Source organism: Epinephelus fuscoguttatus, linkage group LG14 (assembly GCF_011397635.1).
Source record: "Epinephelus fuscoguttatus linkage group LG14, E.fuscoguttatus.final_Chr_v1".
Classification (NCBI taxonomy): domain Eukaryota; kingdom Metazoa; phylum Chordata; class Actinopteri; order Perciformes; family Serranidae; genus Epinephelus; species Epinephelus fuscoguttatus.
This window is the reverse complement of record NC_064765.1, coordinates 20,169,620-20,192,605: the sequence shown is the minus strand read 5'-3', so window position 1 is coordinate 20,192,605 and position 22,986 is coordinate 20,169,620. Positions and strand designations below refer to the sequence as shown.

The window sequence follows — 22,986 nt, the reverse complement described above, 5'->3', positions numbered from 1 at the left end:
GAAAATTGAAGGCACACTGAACCAGCATGGCTACCACAGCATCCTGCAGCGACATGCCATCCCATCCGGTTTGCGTTTAGTTGGACGATCATTTATTTTTCAACAGGACAATGACCCCAAACACACCTCCAGGCTGTGTAAGGGCTATTTGACCAAGAAGGAGAGTGATGGAGTGCTGCGGCAGATGACCTGGCCTCCACAGTCACCGGACCTGAACCCAATCGAGATGGTTTGGGGTGAGCTGGACCGCAGAGTGAAGGCAAAGGGGCCAACAAGTGCTAAACACCTCTGGGAACTCCTTCAAGACTGTTGGAAAACCATTTCAGGTGACTACCTCTTGAAGCTCATGGAGAGAATGCCAAGAGTGTGCAAAGCAGTAATCAGAGCAAAGGGGGCTATTTTGAAGAAACTAGAATATAAAACATGTTTTCAGTTATTTCACCTTTTTTTGTTAAGTACATAACTCCACATGTGTTCATTCATAGTTTTGATGCCTTCAGTGAGAATCTACAATGTAAATAGTCATGAAAATAAAGAAAACGCATTGAATGAGAAGGTGTGTCCAAACTTTTGGCCTGTACTTTATATATATATATATATATATATATATATATATATATATATATATATATATATGTGTGTGTATGTATATATATATATATATATATATATATATATATATATATATAAGATTTGACATACTATACTATGACATTTTTTATGGCTTACTATACTATAACGTATTTTATGATTTTGTTAAGACTTACTATAATATGACATTTGTTTTGGCATACTATGATGTATTTTATGATTTTTCATGACACATAATATGATTTTTTTCCAACATACTGTACTATAACATTTTTTTGGCATACTTAACTATTACTTTTTTTTAATGATTTTTTCGACAAACTATACTACAATTTTTTTCATACTAAAGTAAGACGTATTTTATGATTTTTTTCATTTTTTATTTTTTTAAAGATTATTTTTGTGGGCCTTTTTGCCTTTAATGACAGGACAGAGAGTGAAATGGGGAGAGGGGGAGAGAGTGGGGAATGACATGCAGCAAAGGGCCGCGAGCTGGATTTGAACCCGCGGCCGCTACAGCGAGGCAATGCCTCTGTACATGGGCAACCGATGATGATACTATGTATACTATACTATGACATATTTTATGATTTTTTGCGACATACTATACTATAACATTTTTTTGGCATACTGAACTATTACTTTTTTTCATGATTTTTTTTGAAACACTATACTAGAACTTTTTTTTCCCCATACTGTACTAAAATGTATTTTATGATTTTTTTTTTTGTGACATGCCATACCATGACTTTTTTTTGCATACTATACTATGACATTTTTTTGGCATACCTAACTATAACTTTTTTTGCATACTATACTATAAAGTTTTTTACTTTTTTTTTGACATACTGTACATACTGTACTATGACTTTTTTTTGGCATAATACACTATGACATTTTTTTGGGGGGATACTATACAGTATCATTTATGTTTTTTTTTCCCGACATACTATATTATTAGATTTTTTTCGACAAACTATACTTTGACAATTTTTTTGCATACTATACTATGACATATTTTATGATTTTTCTCAACATTCTCTACTATACCTTTTTTTGGGAATACTATGCTGTGACTTACTTTATGATTTTTTTCGACATACTATGCTATGACTTTTTTTGGGCATACTATACTATCCCAACTTTTTTTTTTTTTTTTTAGCATACTCTACGAAGATGAATTTTATGATTTTTTACAACATACTACATTATGACTTTTTTCATGATTTTGGACGACATACTAAAAAAAGAATCATGAAAAACTGACTGTTTTTCAAGATTTTGGACGACGTACTATACTTTGACTGTTTTTTCATGATTTGGGACAACATACTATACTCTGACTTTTTTTTCATGATTTGGGACGACATACTACACTATGACCTTTTTTCATAATTTGGTATGACATACTATACTATGATATTTTTTTCATGGTTTTAGATGACATACTATACTATGACTTTTTTTCATGACTTTGGGACGACCTACTACACTATGACATTTTTTCATGATTTTGGACGACATACTATACTGTGACTTTTTTTCATGATATTGGACGACATACTATACTGTGACTTTTTTTCATGATTTTGGACGACATACTATACCATGACTTTTTTTTCATGATTTGGGACGACATACTATATTATGACTTTTTTTCATGATTTAGGATGACATGCTATTCTATGACATTTTTTTCATGATTTTGGATGACATACTATACCATGACTTTTTTTTTCATGATTTGGGACGACATACTATATTATGACTTTTTTTCATGATTTAGGATGACATGCTATACTATGACATTTTTTCATGATTTTGGACGACATGCTATACTGTGACATTTTTTCATGATTTTGGACAACATACTATACTATGACTTTTTTTCATGATTTGGGACGACATACTATATTATGACCTTTTTTTTTCATGATTTAGGACGGCATGCTATACTATGACTTTTTTTCATGATTATAGACAACATACTATACTATGATTTTTTTTCATGATTAAAGACAACATACTATACTATGACTTTTTTTCATGATTAAAGACAACATACTATACTATGACTTTTTTTCATGATTTTGGACGGCATACTATACCATGACTTTTTTTCATGATTTTGGACGACATACTATACCATGACTTTTTTTCATGATTTTGGACGACATACTATACCATGACTTTTTTTCATGATTTTGGACGACATACTATACCATGACTTTTTTTCATGATTATGGACAACATACTATATTCTATGATTTTTTTTTTTATGATTTGGAAGGACATACTATAGCATGACTTTTTTTCATGATTTGGGATGGCATACTATTCTGTGACTTTTTGTCATGATTATGGATGACATACCATACTATGACATTTTTTCAGGATTTGGGACGAAATGCTATAGCATGACTTTTTTTCATGATTTTGGAACGACGTACTATAGCATGACATTTTTTCAGGATTTTGGACGACATACTATACTATGACTTTTTTTTTTTCACGACTTTGGACGACATACTATACTGTGACTTTTTTTCATGATATTGGACGACATACTATACTATGACTTTTTTTCATGATTTTGGACGACATACTATACTATGGCTTTTTTTCATGGTTTGGGACGACATACTATATTATGACTTTTTTTTCATGATTTAGGATGACGTGCTATACTATGACATTTTTTCATGATTTTGGACGACATACTATACTATGACTTTTTTTTCACGATTTGGGACGACATACTATATTATGACCTTTTTTTTCCATGATTTAGGACGGCATGCTATACTATGACTTTTTTCATGATTAAGGACAACATACTATATTCTATGATTTTTTTTCATGATTTGGAAGGACATACTATAGCATGACTTTTTTTCATGATTTGGGATGACATACTATACTATGACTTTTTTTCAGGATTTTGGAACGACATACTATACTGTGGCTTTTTTTTCATGATATTGGACGACATACTATACTATGACTTTTTTTCATGATTTTGGACGACATATTATGCTATGACTTTTTTTCATGATTTTGGACGACATGCTATACTGTGACTTTTTTTCATGATATTGGACGACATACTATACTATGACTTTTTTTCATAATTTTGGACGACATACTATATTATGACATTTTTTCATGATTTTGGACGACATACTATACTATGACTTTTTTTCATGATTTTGGACAACATACTATACTATGACTTTTTTTTCACGATTTGGGACGACATACTATATTATGACCTTTTTTTTCCATGATTTAGGACGGCATGCTATACTATGACTTTTTTCATGATTAAGGACAACATACTATACTATGACTTTTTTTCATGATTATGGACAACATACTATATTCTATGATTTTTTTTCATGATTTGGAAGGACATACTATAGCATGACTTTTTTTCATGATTTGGGATGACATACTATACTATGACTTTTTTTCATGATTTTGGACGGCATACTATGCTATGACTTTTTGTCATGATTATGGATGACATACCATACTATGACATTTTTTCATGATTTTGGAACGACGTACTATAGCATGACATTTTTTCATGATTATGGACGACATACTATACTATGACTTTTTTTCACGACTTTGGACGACATACTATACTGTGGCTTTTTTTTCATGATATTGGACGACATACTATACTATGACTTTTTTTCATGATTTTGGACGACATACTATACTATGACTTTTTTTCATGATTTTGGACGACATGCTATACTGTGACATTTTTTCATGATTTTGGACAACATACTATACTATGACTTTTTTTTCACGATTTGGGATGACATACTATATTATGACCTTTTTTTCCATGATTTAGGACGGCATGCTATACGATGACTTTTTTCATGATTAAGGACAACATACTATACTATGACTTTTTTTCACGATTTTGGACGACATACTATACCATGACTTTTGTTCATGATTATGGACAACATACTATATTCTATGATTGTTTTTCATGATTTGGAAGGACATACTATAGCATGACTTTTTTTCATGATTTGGGATGACATACTATACTATGACTTTTTTTCATGATTTTGGACGGCATACTATTCTATGACTTTTTGTCATGATTATGGATGACATACCATACTATGACATTTTTTCAGGATTTGGGACGACATGCTATAGCATGACATACTTTCATGATTATGGACGACATACTATACTATGACTTTTTTTCATGATTTTGGACGACATACTATACTATGACTTTTTGTCATGATTTTGGACGACATACTATACTTTGACTTTTTTTCATGACTTTGGGACGACATGCTATACTATGACATTTTTTCACGACTTTGGACGACACACTATACTATGAATTTTTTTCATAATTTAGGATGAAATACAATACTGTGACTTTTTTCCATGATTTTGGACGACATGCTATACTATGACTTTTTTCATGATTTGGGACGACATATTATACTATGAATTTTTTTTCATGGTTTTGGACGACATAGTATACTATGATTTTTTTTTCATAATTTAGGATGAAATACAATACTGTGACTTTTTTCATAATTTTGGACGACATACTATACTATGAATTTTTTTCATAATTTAGGATGAAATACAATACTGTGACTTTTTTCCATGATTTTGGACGACATGCTATACTATGACTTTTTTCATGATTTGGGACGACATATTATACTATGAATTTTTTTTCATGGTTTTGGACGACATAGTATACTATGAATTTTTTTTCATAATTTAGGATGAAATACAATACTGTGACTTTTTTCATGATTTTGGAACGACATACTATAGCATGACATTTTTTCACGACTTTGGACGACATACTATACTATTTCATTTTGTCATGATTATGGACGACATACTATACTATGACATTTTTTCATGATTTTGGACGACATACAATACAATGACTTTTTTTCATGATTTGGGACGACATACTATACTATGACTTTTTTCATGATTTGGGACGACATATTATACTATGATTTTTTTTTCATGGTTTTGGACGACATAGTATACTATGAATTTTTTTTCATAACTTAGGATGAAATACAATACTGTGACTTTTTTTCATGATTTGGGACGATATACTATACTATGACTTTTTTTCATGATTTTGGACGACATACTATACTATGACTTTTTTTCATGATTTTGGACGACATGCTATACTGTGACATTTTTTCATGATTTTGGACAACATACTATACTATGACTTTTTTTTCACGATTTGGGATGACATACTATATTATGACCTTTTTTTCCATGATTTAGGACGGCATGCTATACGATGACTTTTTTCATGATTAAGGACAACATACTATACTATGACTTTTTTTCACGATTTTGGACGACATACTATACCATGACTTTTGTTCATGATTATGGACAACATACTATATTCTATGATTGTTTTTCATGATTTGGAAGGACATACTATAGCATGACTTTTTTTCATGATTTGGGATGACATACTATACTATGACTTTTTTTCATGATTTTGGACGGCATACTATTCTATGACTTTTTGTCATGATTATGGATGACATACCATACTATGACATTTTTTCAGGATTTGGGACGACATGCTATAGCATGACATACTTTCATGATTATGGACGACATACTATACTATGACTTTTTTTCATGATTTTGGACGACATACTATACTATGACTTTTTGTCATGATTTTGGACGACATACTATACTTTGACTTTTTTTCATGACTTTGGGACGACATGCTATACTATGACTTTTTTTCATGACTTTGGACGACACACTATACTATGAATTTTTTTCATAATTTAGGATGAAATACAATACTGTGACTTTTTTCCATGATTTTGGACGACATGCTATACTATGACTTTTTTCATGATTTGGGACGACATATTATACTATGAATTTTTTTTCATGGTTTTGGACGACATAGTATACTATGATTTTTTTTTCATAATTTAGGATGAAATACAATACTGTGACTTTTTTCATAATTTTGGACGACATACTATACTATGAATTTTTTTCATAATTTAGGATGAAATACAATACTGTGACTTTTTTCCATGATTTTGGACGACATGCTATACTATGACTTTTTTCATGATTTGGGACGACATATTATACTATGAATTTTTTTTCATGGTTTTGGACGACATAGTATACTATGAATTTTTTTTCATAATTTAGGATGAAATACAATACTGTGACTTTTTTCATGATTTTGGAACGACATACTATAGCATGACATTTTTTCACGACTTTGGACGACATACTATACTATTTCATTTTGTCATGATTATGGACGACATACTATACTATGACATTTTTTCATGATTTGGGATGACATACTATACTATGACTTTTTTTCATGATTATGGACAACATACTATACTATGACATTTTTTCATGATTTGGTATGGCATAATATACTATGACTTTTTTTATGATTTGGGACAACATACTATACTATGACATTTTTTCATAATTTGGGACGACATAATTTACTATAACATTTTTTAATGATTTGGGACGACATGCTATACTGTGACATTTTTTCATCATTTGGGACGACATACCATACTATGACTTTTTTTTCATGATTTTGGACGACATACTATACTATAACTTTTTTTCATGATTTTGGACGACATGCTATGCCATGACTTTTTTTCATGATTTGGGACGACATACAATACTATGACATTTTTTCATGATTTTGGACGACATAGTATACCATGAATTTTGTCATGATTATGGACGATATACTGTAATATGACTTTTTTTCATGATTTGGGATGACATACTATACTATGACTTTTTGTCATTATTATGGACGATATACTACACCATGAATTTTGTCATGATTATGGACGATATACTATACTATGACTTTTTTTCATGATTTGGGACAACATGCTATACCATGACTTTTTGTCATGATTATGGACAACATACTATACCATGACTTTTTTTCATGATTTGGGACGACATGCTATACCATGACTTTTTGTCATGATTATGGACGACATACTATACTGTGACTTTATGGACGATATACTACACCATGAATTTTGTCATGATTATGGACGATATACTATACTATGACTTTTTGTCATTATTATGGATGATAATATTATACTATTACTTTTTGTCATGATCATGGACGATATACTTTTCCATGAATTTTGTCATGATTATGGACGATATACTATGCCATGACTTTTTTTCATGATTTGGGACGACATGCTATGCCATGACTTTTTTTTCATGATTTGGGACGACATACAATACTATGACATTTTTTCATGATTATGGACGACATACTATACCACGACTTTTTTTCATGATTATGGACGACATACTATACCACGACTTTTTGTCATTATTATGGACGATATACTACACCATGAATTTTGTCATGATTATGGACGATATACTATACTATGACTTTTTTTTTCATGATTTGGGACGACATGCTATACCATGACTTTTTTTCATGATTATGGACGACATACTATACTATGACTTTTTGTCATTATTATGGATGACAATATTATACTATGACTTTTTGTCATGATCATGGACGATATATTTTTCCATGACATTTTTTCATGATTATGGACGACATACTATACTATGAATTTTTTTTCATGATTAAGGACAACATACTATACCATGACTTTATTTCATGATTTGGGATGACATACTATACTATGACTTTTTTTTCATGATTTTGGACGACATGCTATACCATGACTTTTTTTCATGATTTTGGACGACATGCTATACCATGACTTTTTTTCATGATTATGGACAACATACTATACCATGACTTTTTTTCATGGTTATGGACGACATACTATACTATGACTTTTTGTCATTATTATGGACGATATACTATACCATGAATTTTGTCATGATTATGGACGATATACTATACCATGACTTTTTTTCATGATTTGGGACGACATACTATACTATGACTTTTTGTCATGATCATGGACAATATACTATACCATGAATTTTGTCATGATTATGGACGATATACTATACCATGACTTTTTTTCATGATTTGGGACGACATGCTATACTATGACTTTTTGTCATTATTATGGACGACATACTGTACTATTACTTTTTGTCATGATCATGGACGATATACTATACCATGAATTTTGTCATGATTATGGACGACATACTATACTATGACTTTTTTTCATGATTTGGGACGACATGCTATACCATGACTTTTTTTTCATGATTTGGGACGACATACTATACGATGACTCTTTTTCATGATTTGGGACGACATACTATACTATGACTTTTTCATGATTTGGGACGACATACTATACCATGACTTTTTTATGATTTGGTATGACATACTATAGTATGACATTTCTTTTTAACATAGTATGACATGTCTTTTCAACATACGATAGCATAACATTTTTTGGCATACTGTACTATGATGTATTTTATGATTTTTTTTTTTTTTACATACTATACTATGACATTTTTTTTCAACATACTATACCATTTTTTTGGCATACTACATTATGACATATTCCATGATTTTTTTTTTTACATACTACACTATGACATTTTTTGCGACCTACTAGATTTTATGATTTTTTACAACATACTATAATATATTTGAAAATTTCACAACTTACTTTTTTTATAACATAATTTACTAGGACTTTTTAATGACATACTGTACTATAACATTTTTCATGGCATACTTTACTATGTCTTTTTGTGACATACTAATGTATTCCATTTTTATGGTATGATATACTGTAACTTATTCCATTTTTAGTAAATCACTCTAGTATGATATGGGCCATTTTTGTGCAATGTATTCTTCTATGGCTTTTTCATGAAATTTCCATGTCATAGATGTAAAACATTTTTAATTGCATACCATACTATGACTTGAAGGTCTCTCAGTCAATGTAAAGGAGAACTATACACTTTCAACACCAGAGGGAGTCATTTCACAATCACATGGACTAAAACACTTCCTTTTTGTGTGTCTGACATATAGAATTATAATATTTAAACACATTGGTGTGAATCAATGAAGAGAACAGAATCACAAAAAACAACAACCTTTAATATCTGGTGTCACAGTGTTAGTGGAACTGTAGATATACTGAGATGCCGAGTCTAAGTTGTACAGAGCTGATCCAAATACGTCATTTTACAGTGTTGATATCTTTGTATCACCCAGGTCAATTAACTTTCAATTACTGACGACATTGTTTATCATCTCTAAATACAAAAGTCTTGTGTACAGACAGCATTTCCTTTGACAATAATCCACTTACTGAGGTGACTGCTTGAAATTTAATTGACCAATCAGGCCTGAAGAATTCCGCTCTTTTAACATATTATGCAAATACAACAAACTATGATGTAAAACAGGCGTATAAAAAAAGAATCAACAAAAAAGTAACAGACATATCAAGCCAACCTGCTGAACGGAGGAAGGCTGGCCAACACTGTATATAATATGGCTGTAAATCAAAACATATTTTCTTACAAAAAGGAGGGGATCAAACAAAACTAAAATAAAACCCAGACAGCTGAGTGACAGAGTGACAACGCTACCATTCCAAAGATCTTTAGAGGCTACAATATTGTAATATTTAACATGTAGAAGTCAGAGAAAAATCATGCAGCTTCATCTCTTGACACAACTGGTTATAAAATATAAATCGCTGCTTGTAACCAAACATGATCTTAGGATAGTTGCAGAGTAGATCAAAGTGAGCTCTTGTAAGATAAACGTTGCCTTGCTTCTCATTCAAGGGTCAAATCTCAGAAGCAAGCCCTTAACTCCGTCAAACTGTCCTAGTCCAACACCTGTGCTGATGTTTCATGTAGGTTTTTATACAGGCCTTTATATTGGAGCCCTGACAAGCCTCTAGTGTAGAAAACAATATGCAATGTGACACTGCAGTGATTGTAATGTTTGCTGTTTGGCCCTTTTGTGTTTGTTGCATAATACAGTATCTACCTGGTCAGTGGTGCCAGCAAACATAGGTAAAGGAGAATGGAGAATGGAGAAAACAATGGAAATGGCCATGATTTTGTTTGACTTTAGTTAGTTTGTGCCTGTTGAAGACATTGATGATGGTGATAGTTTTGTGTTTAAATGAATATTTTGCACTATTACTATAGCTTTATCTTTACCCTGGTGATATCAGAGCCCTGATGACCTTAACCCCTTTAAAAAGTACATTTGCAGTTTCTGTTGAGTAGACATTGATTTCAGCTGCTAACCTCCTCCATTTAAACACAGCAGGCACCATACCACGCACATCACAGATCATATTAAGAATATACAGTGCAGCGTTGACACAAAGAAGCGTTAAAATATTTTTTTCTTCCACCCTGTAAAAACTGTTAATACATTACAAATACATGGTCAAAATGCACATACAGTAGACAGCTCTGTTTCCTTATCCCTTCCAGGAAATCTGCTTGGCACGATTGTCATAAAAACAACAAAAGCTTGGGGAATTTAAACTATTTTTTTTTTGGAGGGGGAAAGCACCAAACTTCAAAAGTAGAAAATTGGCCTGGCTTTGATATCAAATTATCATGCTCGTAAAGCAGGTGAGGTCAGTGAACGCAACACAGGCTACAGGTAAGGAAATGAAAATTTAAGGCTACTAATAATTAGGACTCCTGCACTGTATGTCGGAGCTAAATATATGAGGATTGGAGATTGGCTACTGTTTAGCTTTGATTAGCTACTTTTGTTAACTACTGATCATCTTTTTTTTTTTTTTTTTTGGTAACTGTAGCCACACGTGTCATGAAATGCTACATAAACACTGGTAAATGACACCAGAAGGAAGGGGGAAGTAAGCAGTAGTAAATGGCTTATTACAAACATTATAATGGCTCTGCATGGACACAAAAAATGATCCGACAGAACACCAGCAAACAAACTGAAATCATTGTTTCGATCAACGCCCCCCACCCCCCAAAATCAAGACTTTAGCAAGTGAAAAACGGCCAAACTCTGTCCTGCTTTTCAAGCTCTCTAACTTCAAATAGCGCTAAAAGACAGACAGGTAACAGCAACATAGAAGATGAATATAAAATGGATAGTTCCTAAATAACTCCCTGATTAAATAAAAGCCATGATATGCACATACATGGTGACATTCTGCAGCTTTCACTATATAAACCTACTCATGACGTACAGTTGTTTATGAGAAATCGATAGAAGAATGGTAATGTACAAACTTGCATAGATAAAGTGATATAGTATAGAGCAGCTTCATATTTAATGTGTCCAAAAAACGGAACATTCGTTTTTTTTTAAACGTACTCCATAGGCTTTTCCGATGCCCCTGCAGGGAGTAGCTGCTTGTTGTTGGAGGTCTAACTACCAACAGGAGAAAACATCGACACTCAGACCACTAACATATGCAAGTTTGCAATTCGGGGCAGGTATTTGTTAAGCCTCTAAGAGTCGGAGATCTGAGTTTGGATCATTTGTGATGACGATGTAGCTCTCCTGCTTTAAAAAGGCTTAGGAAATACAAACCCTGGGTTACACAAAACATCAGGACTTTTTTTTTTTCCTTTTTTGTTTTTTTAACAGTATGGCTATTAACAGTGTGGCATATGGATGACATCATAGAATCATCTGGATATAAAGGGACTTCACTGACTGTCTGTAATGCTTTTAAAATACTGTTAAACATGCTTTCCCTGGGATTATTTGGACCTTTTAAACTCGTTTGTAATGCACAGGGGGGAAATGCCTGATTTTGGCTATTCTCAATTTAAGGCTATTCATTTCTATTTGGCTAAACCACCACCTGGGGGCACTGAGAATTACAGGAGTGACATCTCTTTTAGTGTTGTATTAAAATGGCTCCACAACACGTGGATACAAAGTCCTCTCATAGACTTGAAATTTATGTCGAACTTAAAGGGGAGCACCACTCAATTTGGGACATTTCTGGATCTGAGATCGTGGAGATCTTTCGGAAACACTCGCACAAAGTTGTACAATGACTGGAGAATGAATTTGGAGAGAAAACAGAAGCTGAACAAAAGTAGTTGTCACTTTAACCAAAGAAACTAAGTGTATTTTTTTATTTGAGTGGCAATCCCCTTTAATAAGTGTACCTTACAGTTTGGAAAACACCCAAAAGTACAACACAAAGACACTACTCTGAGCACAGTTCTATTAAAAGCAACAGGTTATAAAACATTGACATCATCAAGAGGACGTGCTGTACATTGAGTTGAGAGTGTCAACAGCCTCCCGTCTCTACCTCAGTCACGAACATGACGTAGGAATCATGCCCCGTGTGCAAATCGAGTGAACACCAAACATGCGTGGTGTAACTCTAATGCTACTGACTGAACCTGTAGAGCTACATCGAGTGTGGTGGTGGGTGGGGGGGAAAGCTTTTGTTGCGTACGACAAACCGACAAAACAGAGCGATAAAGTAAAGTTCTCTCTAAGGTGGCTCCTGCATTATGTTGTCCATACAAGAGGAAAAGCATTTCTTAACTTTGATTTTTCCTTTGTTTGTAGTGACCCACACGACAGTAACCCACTACTAAGAACCACCTGAAGTGGCCCAGACTTCCTCCACGTGCCCAAACCAACAATGTCTAAAGCACGGACACAGTGGTCCTCAGACAACGCTGACCTCCTCTGACCTTCGACCCCGCACCTCTCTTCAGGCCAAGGTGTAGGGTCCCTTTTCTACCATGCCTCTCTCATGCAGAGCGATGGATCCCGAAGCGGCCAGGGCTGGTGCAGGCTCAGCCCAAAAACAAATGAAGCACTCAAAGCTGGTGGGAGGAGAAGAACATAAAGGGGTGAAAAGGAAAGAAAACATGGCCCATCCATGAAGCGGCTCTGCGCTCCAGCTCTGATGGCTTCTTTAGGTTGGCAATGGGTCGTCATCGCCCTTGCTGCACTTGCACTTGCAGCAGAGGACGATGGGAGTGGCCAGGAGGAGGAAGGGGGAGGCAACCAGCAGGAGCAGACCGAAGCCGGCAAATATCCCCACGACCTGTAGGGAGACATCAGGAAGAAAAATGTAAGTGCAACAATCTTATCCGTACAGTAGCAGGTACATGCTGTGGTTGGGCACACTTAAAGTGACGGTTGGTAACTTTTGTAAAATAACCTTTTGTCATATTTGCAGCACATACAGCAGTACCATAAGACAGATGATCTGTGAGAAAAAAAAATCACATTGCTCTGCCTGCTCATATTGCTTCTAATGACCTAAACACAAGTGAACAAAAACATCCAATCAGAGCCGGAGTCTCTAATGCAGCTGTCAATCATTTCAGTCCAGGCCGCACTGATCGAATATGAACCCAGAATCTGTTACTGCAGTGCCTATTTCTCACCTCAAACCTTAACAGAAACATATCTTAGTGTACTGTTTAGCTGTAAGCGACGTGAGAGATACTTGATGCATCATTTCTCTTTTAACAGCTAAACAGTACACTAAAGTATGTTTCTGAAACATCTGAGGTGAGAAATAGGCACTGCAGTAACAGAATCTTGACTTATTATTACTCTGTGCTGCTAGTTTGACAGTTTGACCACAGTTCACAGAATGATTGACATGATTGACAGCTGCGTTAGAGACTCATCAGCTCTGATTGATTGTCTTCAGTGCGCTATGGTCAACAAATATAACCCAAAGTTATTTTCATAAAAGTTATCAACTGTAGCTTTAAAGTGGACTACTTGACGGAACTGGGCCAAAATGTATTAAGTATTTTTTTAAACTTTATGTTGTGCAAGTTATACTGAACAAAATGTAACCCTCTTTTCTAGATTATTGGTGTTCCCCAGTTCTTCCAGGCGGGCCACAACATTTGCTTCATTTAATTTTCACCAACACGACAAGACAGTATTGGTACACCCATATTTAGGGGTACAGCAACTTTTCTTCACTGTCAATCATGAGGCACTCTCTCTGGTGTATCAATCATACCTGTCCCCACAAAACAAGGGCAGGTAGGAACCAATTAGCTCATAACCAAGGAAACCCAATGACCCTACTCAAACACTTCACATGAAAATACAAATGAAACAATATACAAAGTGCTATAAATGACAATGAAATAATAATTTACCAGTAACCCGATAATGCTGAATCTATTACTACTTACATATAAATAATGTACCCATTAATAAATAACACAGTAACTTAAGTAATGAAAATAACCCAAAAATGTAATGTGTGCAGTAATTATGGATACAAGACTTTCACAAGCTCTTGCACTGAATCCCTTTAACAACTGCAATACCACAAATTGGCCTGCAGATGGCACTCAATGCTTGAAATCAACAAAACCTTTTGACCACAGTTGATTCAAAATGCTTCACAAAGCCTTTCCCCCCCAACTTAACAATTAAAGGCGCATTTATTTTTAAAAATTAACAGCAAATTAATTAAGCTCCCCTTCCTACTGACTTTCTCTCCAGGTACTAGTAACTTACACTCTACTAATTTATGTTATAAGGACAGGTACCTCTTTGTCATTTTGAGAGAAAACACAGGCAAAGATATGGGAAGTGATGGACAAACCCATTTGATCTGGTGCAATGGAAGCAACGTTTTGAAAAAACCTAATACAAACTACAGGCACTGAAAAATGTTGCAATGTGCAATGCAAGGGGAGGAAGACATTTTGACTTTCTAGATTCAGTGTTAGGACGAAGACTGGCAAACAAACTTGACTGTGACGTTTAACTTGTAACAGCCATGACAGCCATTGAGTTAATTACCTCTGCCAAGGAGGTTATGTTTTCGCCGGTGTTGGTCTGTTTGTCTGCAAAATAACTCACAGAGTTCTGAATGGATTTTGATGAAATTTTCAGGAAAGGTTGATAATGGGACAAGGAACAGATGATTTGGTGGTGATCGGTTGAAGCGAAGTGGATAAAATAATAAAAGGGCGGGAAATCCGAGCTGCTTGGCGGAGGTCTGCGCTCTCTGAGTGCTCTAGTTTACCTATGTATTTTGGTGTTGGAGGTTGAAATATGCCATGGTTAATGTGGTGCAGTGAGAATTTGCTGGGGATCTCCAAAATCTTGTGACATTAGTAAAGCTCTACAGGTTCTCTGTTCAAGCATTAACACCAGTAAAGCTGTTAACGGGCCTATCTAATTTGGGTTGTGAATACATAATGCTCTGAACAAGTATTTGCATATCCTAACTAATCATGGATTTAAAAAATATTCTGAGCAATCCAACGTTATCAAAGCAGAACTCTTCACTGTTACGAGCAAAGCAAGTATTTATATTGACCACATGGGGGAGCCAAACACCAACAAGTCCAGAGCCTCAAGATGGAATACATAACACGCAGTCACATGCAACAGTGACTTATAATAGCGCAGTGCTTTTCCTCCCATTGTGAGGGCAAACAGACACCTTTCTGGGGTATCGCTTGCAAACAGGTTTCTGCCAGTTATTCAAGAACAAATTACTAACGGTACGTCTTACAGCCTGGATACAGGCCACGTTGTACAGGAGAGCACAGTGTGCTCCGATTAACAGCCCCACATGATGCTTACATGTTTAGGACATGACCATCCCTTATCTGATGGTAGACATGGATGTCAGAAGCAGATAGGGAGAGATTTCTTTCTTCTTTTTTTTTTTGCAAGATAGGTTTGCCCTGGTACATGTTGTATTTATGAGGGAGGCTTTTTAGATGTGAAGGAGCAAGGAGGGGGGGGGTGAAATGAGGAGAGCAAGAGAGAGACACAGAGAGCACTGAAGCTATAGCTGCCTTCCACCAGCTGAACTGTAACCATATGACTCAGTCTGCCCCACTGGGCAACAGATGCCAGTGTGTATGCTAATGTTGACAAAATAACAAGTATGTTGGACAAAGGGACGTGCCACCCCATGAATACATTATTTGGCTAAGGAGAGATACTGAGGAGACAATTGGGCAATGAACAACAGAGTGGCCCTCGGTGGAAGACTGGAACACATGTCATATCTAATCCTGGTCATGTGTAATCCACAATTTCACATGTGGGAAATTATGTCATTTCCAATCCTTTATATGTAAGCTGTCATTACATTTGCTAACCTATCTGTAAAGAAGACCTTGGGTTACGTAAACATTTTTTTCTAAAGTAAAAGGTGAACATAATAGGCTTAGTTGAAAACAGCAGGACGCTGACCATCAGCCACTTGTCACCGCACGCGGACCAAGCTGTCCTTTTCCTATTGTGCCGTCAAGATAATGCGAGTCCATCACTGAATGGGAGTGTGCGAGCCAGAAAGAGGCAAAGCAGGGAGCACGTGTATGGCCACATGCTGCAGTGTGGTTTAAGGAGGGGAGCCCTGAGTGAGTGTGAGACGGGGAGGGGGGGGCGCAGATGGGTTTCTCACCTGTGTTCTGTGCCAGATAACGGACGCCCTGGAGTGTCCCAGTTTGTTCCGACAGGGCCCTTTGTCATAGTGGATCAGGAGAAAGTCGTCCTGTCGTGCAAACACACACACACAGCACAGATAAGATTGACCATTAGCAGCCTGAAAGACGCTGTCAGCTGTTCTGAGAAAATTGCTTTCTAAATGACTTGTGTGGTCCGGCCCACAATTAAGATTACATAAGGCACTGCGGCTCATAAGTCACCCTTATCCAAGCTCAATTTATAGGAGGAAAAAACAAAAAAAAATCCTTTCTTATCAAGGTTAAGCTACAGTTGCTGTCACGAGGAGACAAATGATATATGCATCCAGGATTATCAAAAAGCAATATGAAACAAAAGTTAGAAAAAAATGCATCCACTCACATCCAGGGACTCCAGACAGTACCAGCAGAAGGCGTGTTTGCAGTTCTTGCACATCATCTGTGCACAGCCCTCGTCCCTCTCGATGTAAACTTTACACTTAGGACAGCGCTTGATTGGTGCGTCGTCCTCTTCATTCTTATAGAAAGAGCTGCGAGGAAGAGAGACACGAGGCCCGCTGTGATTTTCATTCCAAACATGACACAACATCCCACATTCACTTTACAACAAGTGCTGTGGATGAGATTGCTTTAATGCAGCGATCAATATTTACAATCTGTGGAGTAACAGGATTGTGTGAAGCCGCGAATGGCTTTAGCTCAGGCGCTGACAACTCTTCTAAAAACCACCAGTCGCTAAATGGCATTGAACTCCCTCCCAACACTCTTATTCTTCCATCCTGTTGGTGTCAGTTTGTCTCTGTCTATTTCTCCGGTGTCAGTAAAATGCTGACACCTGAAATTTGGAGGCGAGCAGGTAGCTGTTATTCTGAACACTGTCCTGCGACAAGTTCTAGCGGAAGGCCCAGTCATTTTTTGTGAAGACGAATCCAGCTTTTAGAGACAAGTGTAGTTCAAACACTGAGGCTCTTTACAGCTATAAGAGTAGACCTGCTAATCCTCTCTCCCTCCACTGTGGCCTTTGAGCTTGGTCCTGAACCTGTGCAGATAGAGAAAAGCTCTGCAAAGCTAATGACGTTTCCAGAGTAAGAGGATATCGCAAAGAAACGGGTCAGCCACACATGTCCCCCGGCGGCCCTCTGCTAACCTCACAGGCAGCTCCTGTATCCTTAAAAAGGAGTAATAAGTCCATCCCAGACTGCTTTACTGCAGTTTAGTTTCAGCCGGTTATTTTATATCTGCCTATTCATTTGGGCTGGAGCCCTGGCTGATGCTCAACTGAGCAGTGGCTGCGAAACAGCCAGCCAGGCAAGCTGTCAGTCTGTATTTAAGGACGCGCTGAATGAATCCTGCTGTGTATTGACAAGTCAGAGCTCCACTCAGGTGAACTGAACATGATGTATGGATCGCTACTCCACTTCCAAGAAAATGAATATTACTTCTAGGGATTGCATCTGCAGTGACTTTATAGCAGCTGATTTGGTTACAGATGCCAAAACGAGATGAATTAATATCTTTCTGAAGAGGAAGTAAAAACATTCAACTGATGTAAACAAATTATTACCAGAATAGATACTGCTGGTGTGAACACTTTTAACCAATGATGTAATAAAACTTTAAATAGATGGATGACTTAAGTAAACATTTTTGATCTTTGTTGTTAAAACTTTAATTCAAACTTTTGTATCAGTTAAAAGTAAACTGATTTTAGACAGATAATAATCAGATATGCACATTAATTTATACCTACATGACAGAAAAATGTGTGTGTACAAAAATATGTTTTCCATCTGACCTGTAGAGCTATTTATATGGGTTAGGGGAAAAAAATCAATACAGCAAAGTATCGCGATACTTTTGTGCAACAATATCATATCGTCACACAGTGCAGACTATCGATTTTTTTTATAATATACCTAATTGAATATTAAAAAAATCAATTGCTTTTTCAGTCCACCACATACATTTTGCTGCAAATACAATGAGTGAAATGCGATATAAAGAATGAAAACTTAATCTTACTAGATAAAACAGATGCTGACAAAGTGTTCCTAACTTACAATTGAAAAAAGGTAATAAATCGCCATATATCACAATATATTTTATCACAATACCCAATATATTGCAACACGTTAAAATTGCAATACTATTGTATCATGACTAAAGTATCGTGATAATATCGTATCGTGGATCCTCTGGCGACCCATCCCTATTATTTTTCAGTCTAAAATGTTTTGGTGTGAGTTGCCGAGTGTTGGAGATATCAGCCAAAAAATGTCTGCCTTCTCTCCAGTATAATAAAACTCGTTGGCACTGTGCTTGGGGTGCTCAAAATGCCAAAAAAATACATTTGCAACATGCAAGGTTGTGGATGTGGTGCTTTTGACAGCACGAGATGTAACATTAATGGCGTCTTCCGTGGCTGAGCTGTAACTTTAGCTAGCTCAGTGGTGCTAGGTGAGCTAGCAGTAGGTGCATGCTACCTTCTGCACATTGATATAGTTGGTGGGTGTAGTTCAGTAAAGAGAAAATAGTTCCTACATGAAACTGCTCACAACAAGGTCTGTGGATTATCTTGAGTAACCGGGTCATGATTTCTGTAAAGAGACATTGCTGTTGAGTTTTTCAAATGTATTTTTTGGGCGCTTTGAGCACCACAAGCTGAGTGCCATCTAGTTCCATTATATTCTCTACTGCTGATATCTTCAACACTCAGGAACTCGCACCAAAACAATCTAGATTGATGAATAGCACTATAGGTAAGAGGAAAAATATGTATTTTTGATTTTGGGATGCACTGTCCCTTTAATAATAGGGCTGCAACTCACAATTCTTTTCTTTGCTGGTCAATCTGTCAAGGATTTTCTCAATGATTTATCTAATAATTGTGTTCTTGATTATGACCCATAAATAGTCAAAGTCCAAAACCCAAATACATTTTGTTCAATATTATAAAACAGTAAGAATACCAGCAAGTATTCACATTGGAGAAGTTATAACTATATAATTTTTGGCATTTAGTTTAGTCAATTGTAAAAATACATGCAGAATCATTTTCCAAATTGACTAATCTATTAATTTTGAGAGCCTTAATGACCTGGGGAGAAGCATGCACGAAGTGTTAACCAGAGCATAAGGTATGTGGAGGACAGAGTACACACCTTACACAGAAATATTCTAATAACTCATCTGATAAATACCACAGATGAGAGAGAAATTGGGAAAACAAGTATCTCAAATTCAACACAACTATTAGTCGTAAACGGATGAACACATAAAAAACACAGTACCTGTTTTCTCCTGGTAAGAAGGAGGTAATAGGCAGGTTGTTCTCCTGGCAGGCCTGTCCGGGGTGCCAGTTGGCCTTGCAGGCCGAGCAGAACTCGAGGGCACAGACGGCGCACTGGACCAGCTGGGGCAGCGCAGAAGAATCTGCTTCCTTTAGTTGGCACACAGCCTGGCAGGTCGAGGAAGGGCACCACGTCCGGCATGGGTCCAGCAGCACCTCTAATGGAACAAAAGAAGTGCCAGCGTCATGGACAGCAGCTCTCTTAAGGGTAACCAACATCACAAAGTAATTGTTTTTGGTTTAAGGTAGTTGTCAAGTTCAAATATTTCAGATTATGTTTATAGCAGCACAGCTCCACTGTTGTGGTGGTAGCTGATGTTGAAGAGACATCGAATCTCAGTGCATATGTGCGTGGCTAGATACAAGAAAAGATACGAGATACGAGAAAATATATCTCTCTGGGATTTGGGTGAATTTTAAGGAAGGTATGACTTACTAACATGATGTGAAGGTGACCTTGGAATCTGGTAAAAGGCTTCCTCCTCATACATATTTAATGTAATATACAATTTTCAAGCTTCATTTTGGTTCCTGCTTATGTTGAGAAATTGCTCTTATACAATCGTTCATTTTTGTTTTGCTGCACGACTTCTCCCAACTCTTTTGAATATGTATGAAAGAGCCCATTTTGTTGTATGTTTTGCCAGTTCTGTTCTGAGTTTGTAGCGTGATGCACTTGCCCTTGTATCCTCTCCTTACTTCCCCTTGCCTCTGCCAAGAACTCTGAGCACACATTCCACATGCACTCTTGGCTCAGCCTGAGAAATATGGAACGGTTACAGCAACTGTTCTGCCTGACTGGATTGGGACATTGATGAGACGCCTGACTGCCCTTATCCAGGCACCATCAACAGCTATTTCTGAGGCTTTTTTTTTTTGAGGATTTGTGTTCATTTACAGGACCCCCCTCTGTGCTCCTATGTATGTTTTGTGTTCTTGCATTCACATGCGTAAGTGAGATCAGCGTGTTCTGTGTACAATTTGTGCCTTTGTGTAGGTGGTGAACCTGCAGGGCGAGTTCAATCAAAGAGTGATACCACAGCTAAGCTTTTTTTTCCAGTAGCTAGGGAACTCTAATATCGCTGATTAGCACGTCTACATTGACAGCATGGAGCGACACAGACCTGCCATTATTTTTCCAGCACTGATATCCAAACCTTTTACCAGCTGGTTAACATTTATTCTACAAACAGTGTAAACCGCAGACACTGAATACATAGCTGCACACTGAAGCGGAGATAAAAGGATTTAACTAAAATATCTTGCTATGCTAAGAGACCTGCCCCCATCAGAGTCAGTCAGACAGTTTACGAGTCTAGAGCCGAACCAATCCAATTAGAATCTCTTTAAACAAAGTCTGGGAGGCTTTCCCTTTCATGTATATTTGATGGGAGCTGGTGTCACGCTTTGATGAGGATGACAGGGTTGAGTCAGAATACTACAGTACAAATCTGACAAATGTTAGGCCTGAGTACCTGTCATCAGAATATGTCTTGTCTGCATGATTATTTGTGGTCTGTGAATGGCGTTGAATCCCTAATTTTTAGTGTCAGAGGGAAAAATTTAAACACTTAATTCCGGAGCAGTGGACTGCTTTTCGGCGCCGACATGGGGATGATAAGAATCCACTAAGCAAACGAGCATTGTTTAAGTCTGTCTATTAGCTCTCCCTGTGGTGTGATTCGAGTACAAAAATGTCCACGGGGCGTGAATGACTGACTCCAGACAGGACAGGATTTGCCGTCATCCTTTTGTGTGTCACGTTAAAATACAGTATTACCCTTGGAGGACAGGAGGGTCCACGTGAGTGCATGATTGACAGCCGTTGCCCACGCACCACCCACCGAGGAACACTTAAGATAACGCTGACGTACCACAGCCGCTTTCGCGTTGACTCACCCCTTTCAAACTGAAGCTTCTTGTATCTCTGCATCATCTCCGTGGCCACCATGCACTCGATCTACGGGGAGAGAGGAGACGAGGAGTGGGAGGGAAATAAGCAGGTCATTGTGCATATTTATAGACAGAAGCCGCAGAAAGCAATTATACATTCAGTGTGTTTCCAGAACAATGTCAAATTCAAATGTCTACAAGATCACAACTTGCACCTTGCTTACCAATGAGGCCTTTTATGCCGTTCTTTAAAAGGAAATGAGAACCCAAAATGTATTCCAGGTGCATACGCAGGCCCACTCAAGGTTAAATGCACTCATTTATTGGGCAATGAAATGAGCATTCGGGCTTTGTAAAAGAGCAGTCAATTACAAGGTGAGGGCATTGCTGTCAGAGCTGACGGGGATGAGGCATGCTTTGCTTGAGTGGCAGGAGTAGCTGGGGTTCCATTAAGGGCCGGTGACACTGATTGATTAGAAACATAAGGCCGTGGTGTGCTGGAGCATGCTGTGCCTACGGGGGCCTCCGAGACCAAGTGAGAGAATCGTCGAGTCCATCAAGCAAACTGCCTGGAGGATAAGGAACGCTCTGCCCTCACATTGACCTCAGCTGCTCATTAGAATGGAATAAACACAGTGGCAGGTGGAGCACAGTGGTCA

The 22,986-nt window shown here is 36.7% G+C and overlaps 1 protein-coding gene across 1 annotated transcript in view; it reads right to left on the bottom strand.

Annotated features, from left to right (window-relative positions):
* Positions 1-9,736: 9,736 nt before the first annotated feature.
* rnf144aa (ring finger protein 144aa) overlaps positions 9,737-22,986 on the bottom strand; it is a 46,979-nt gene continuing 33,729 nt past the window's right edge. Inside the window, exons 4-8 of the mRNA XM_049596563.1 lie at positions 22,334-22,394; positions 20,376-20,592; positions 17,468-17,615; positions 17,064-17,153; positions 9,737-13,700 (exon numbers count right to left, since the gene is read on the bottom strand). Of these exons, the coding sequence (XP_049452520.1) occupies positions 13,569-13,700; positions 17,064-17,153; positions 17,468-17,615; positions 20,376-20,592; positions 22,334-22,394 (648 nt within the window). The 3' untranslated portion in view covers positions 9,737-13,568. The remainder of the gene's footprint in view (positions 13,701-17,063; positions 17,154-17,467; positions 17,616-20,375; positions 20,593-22,333; positions 22,395-22,986) is intronic.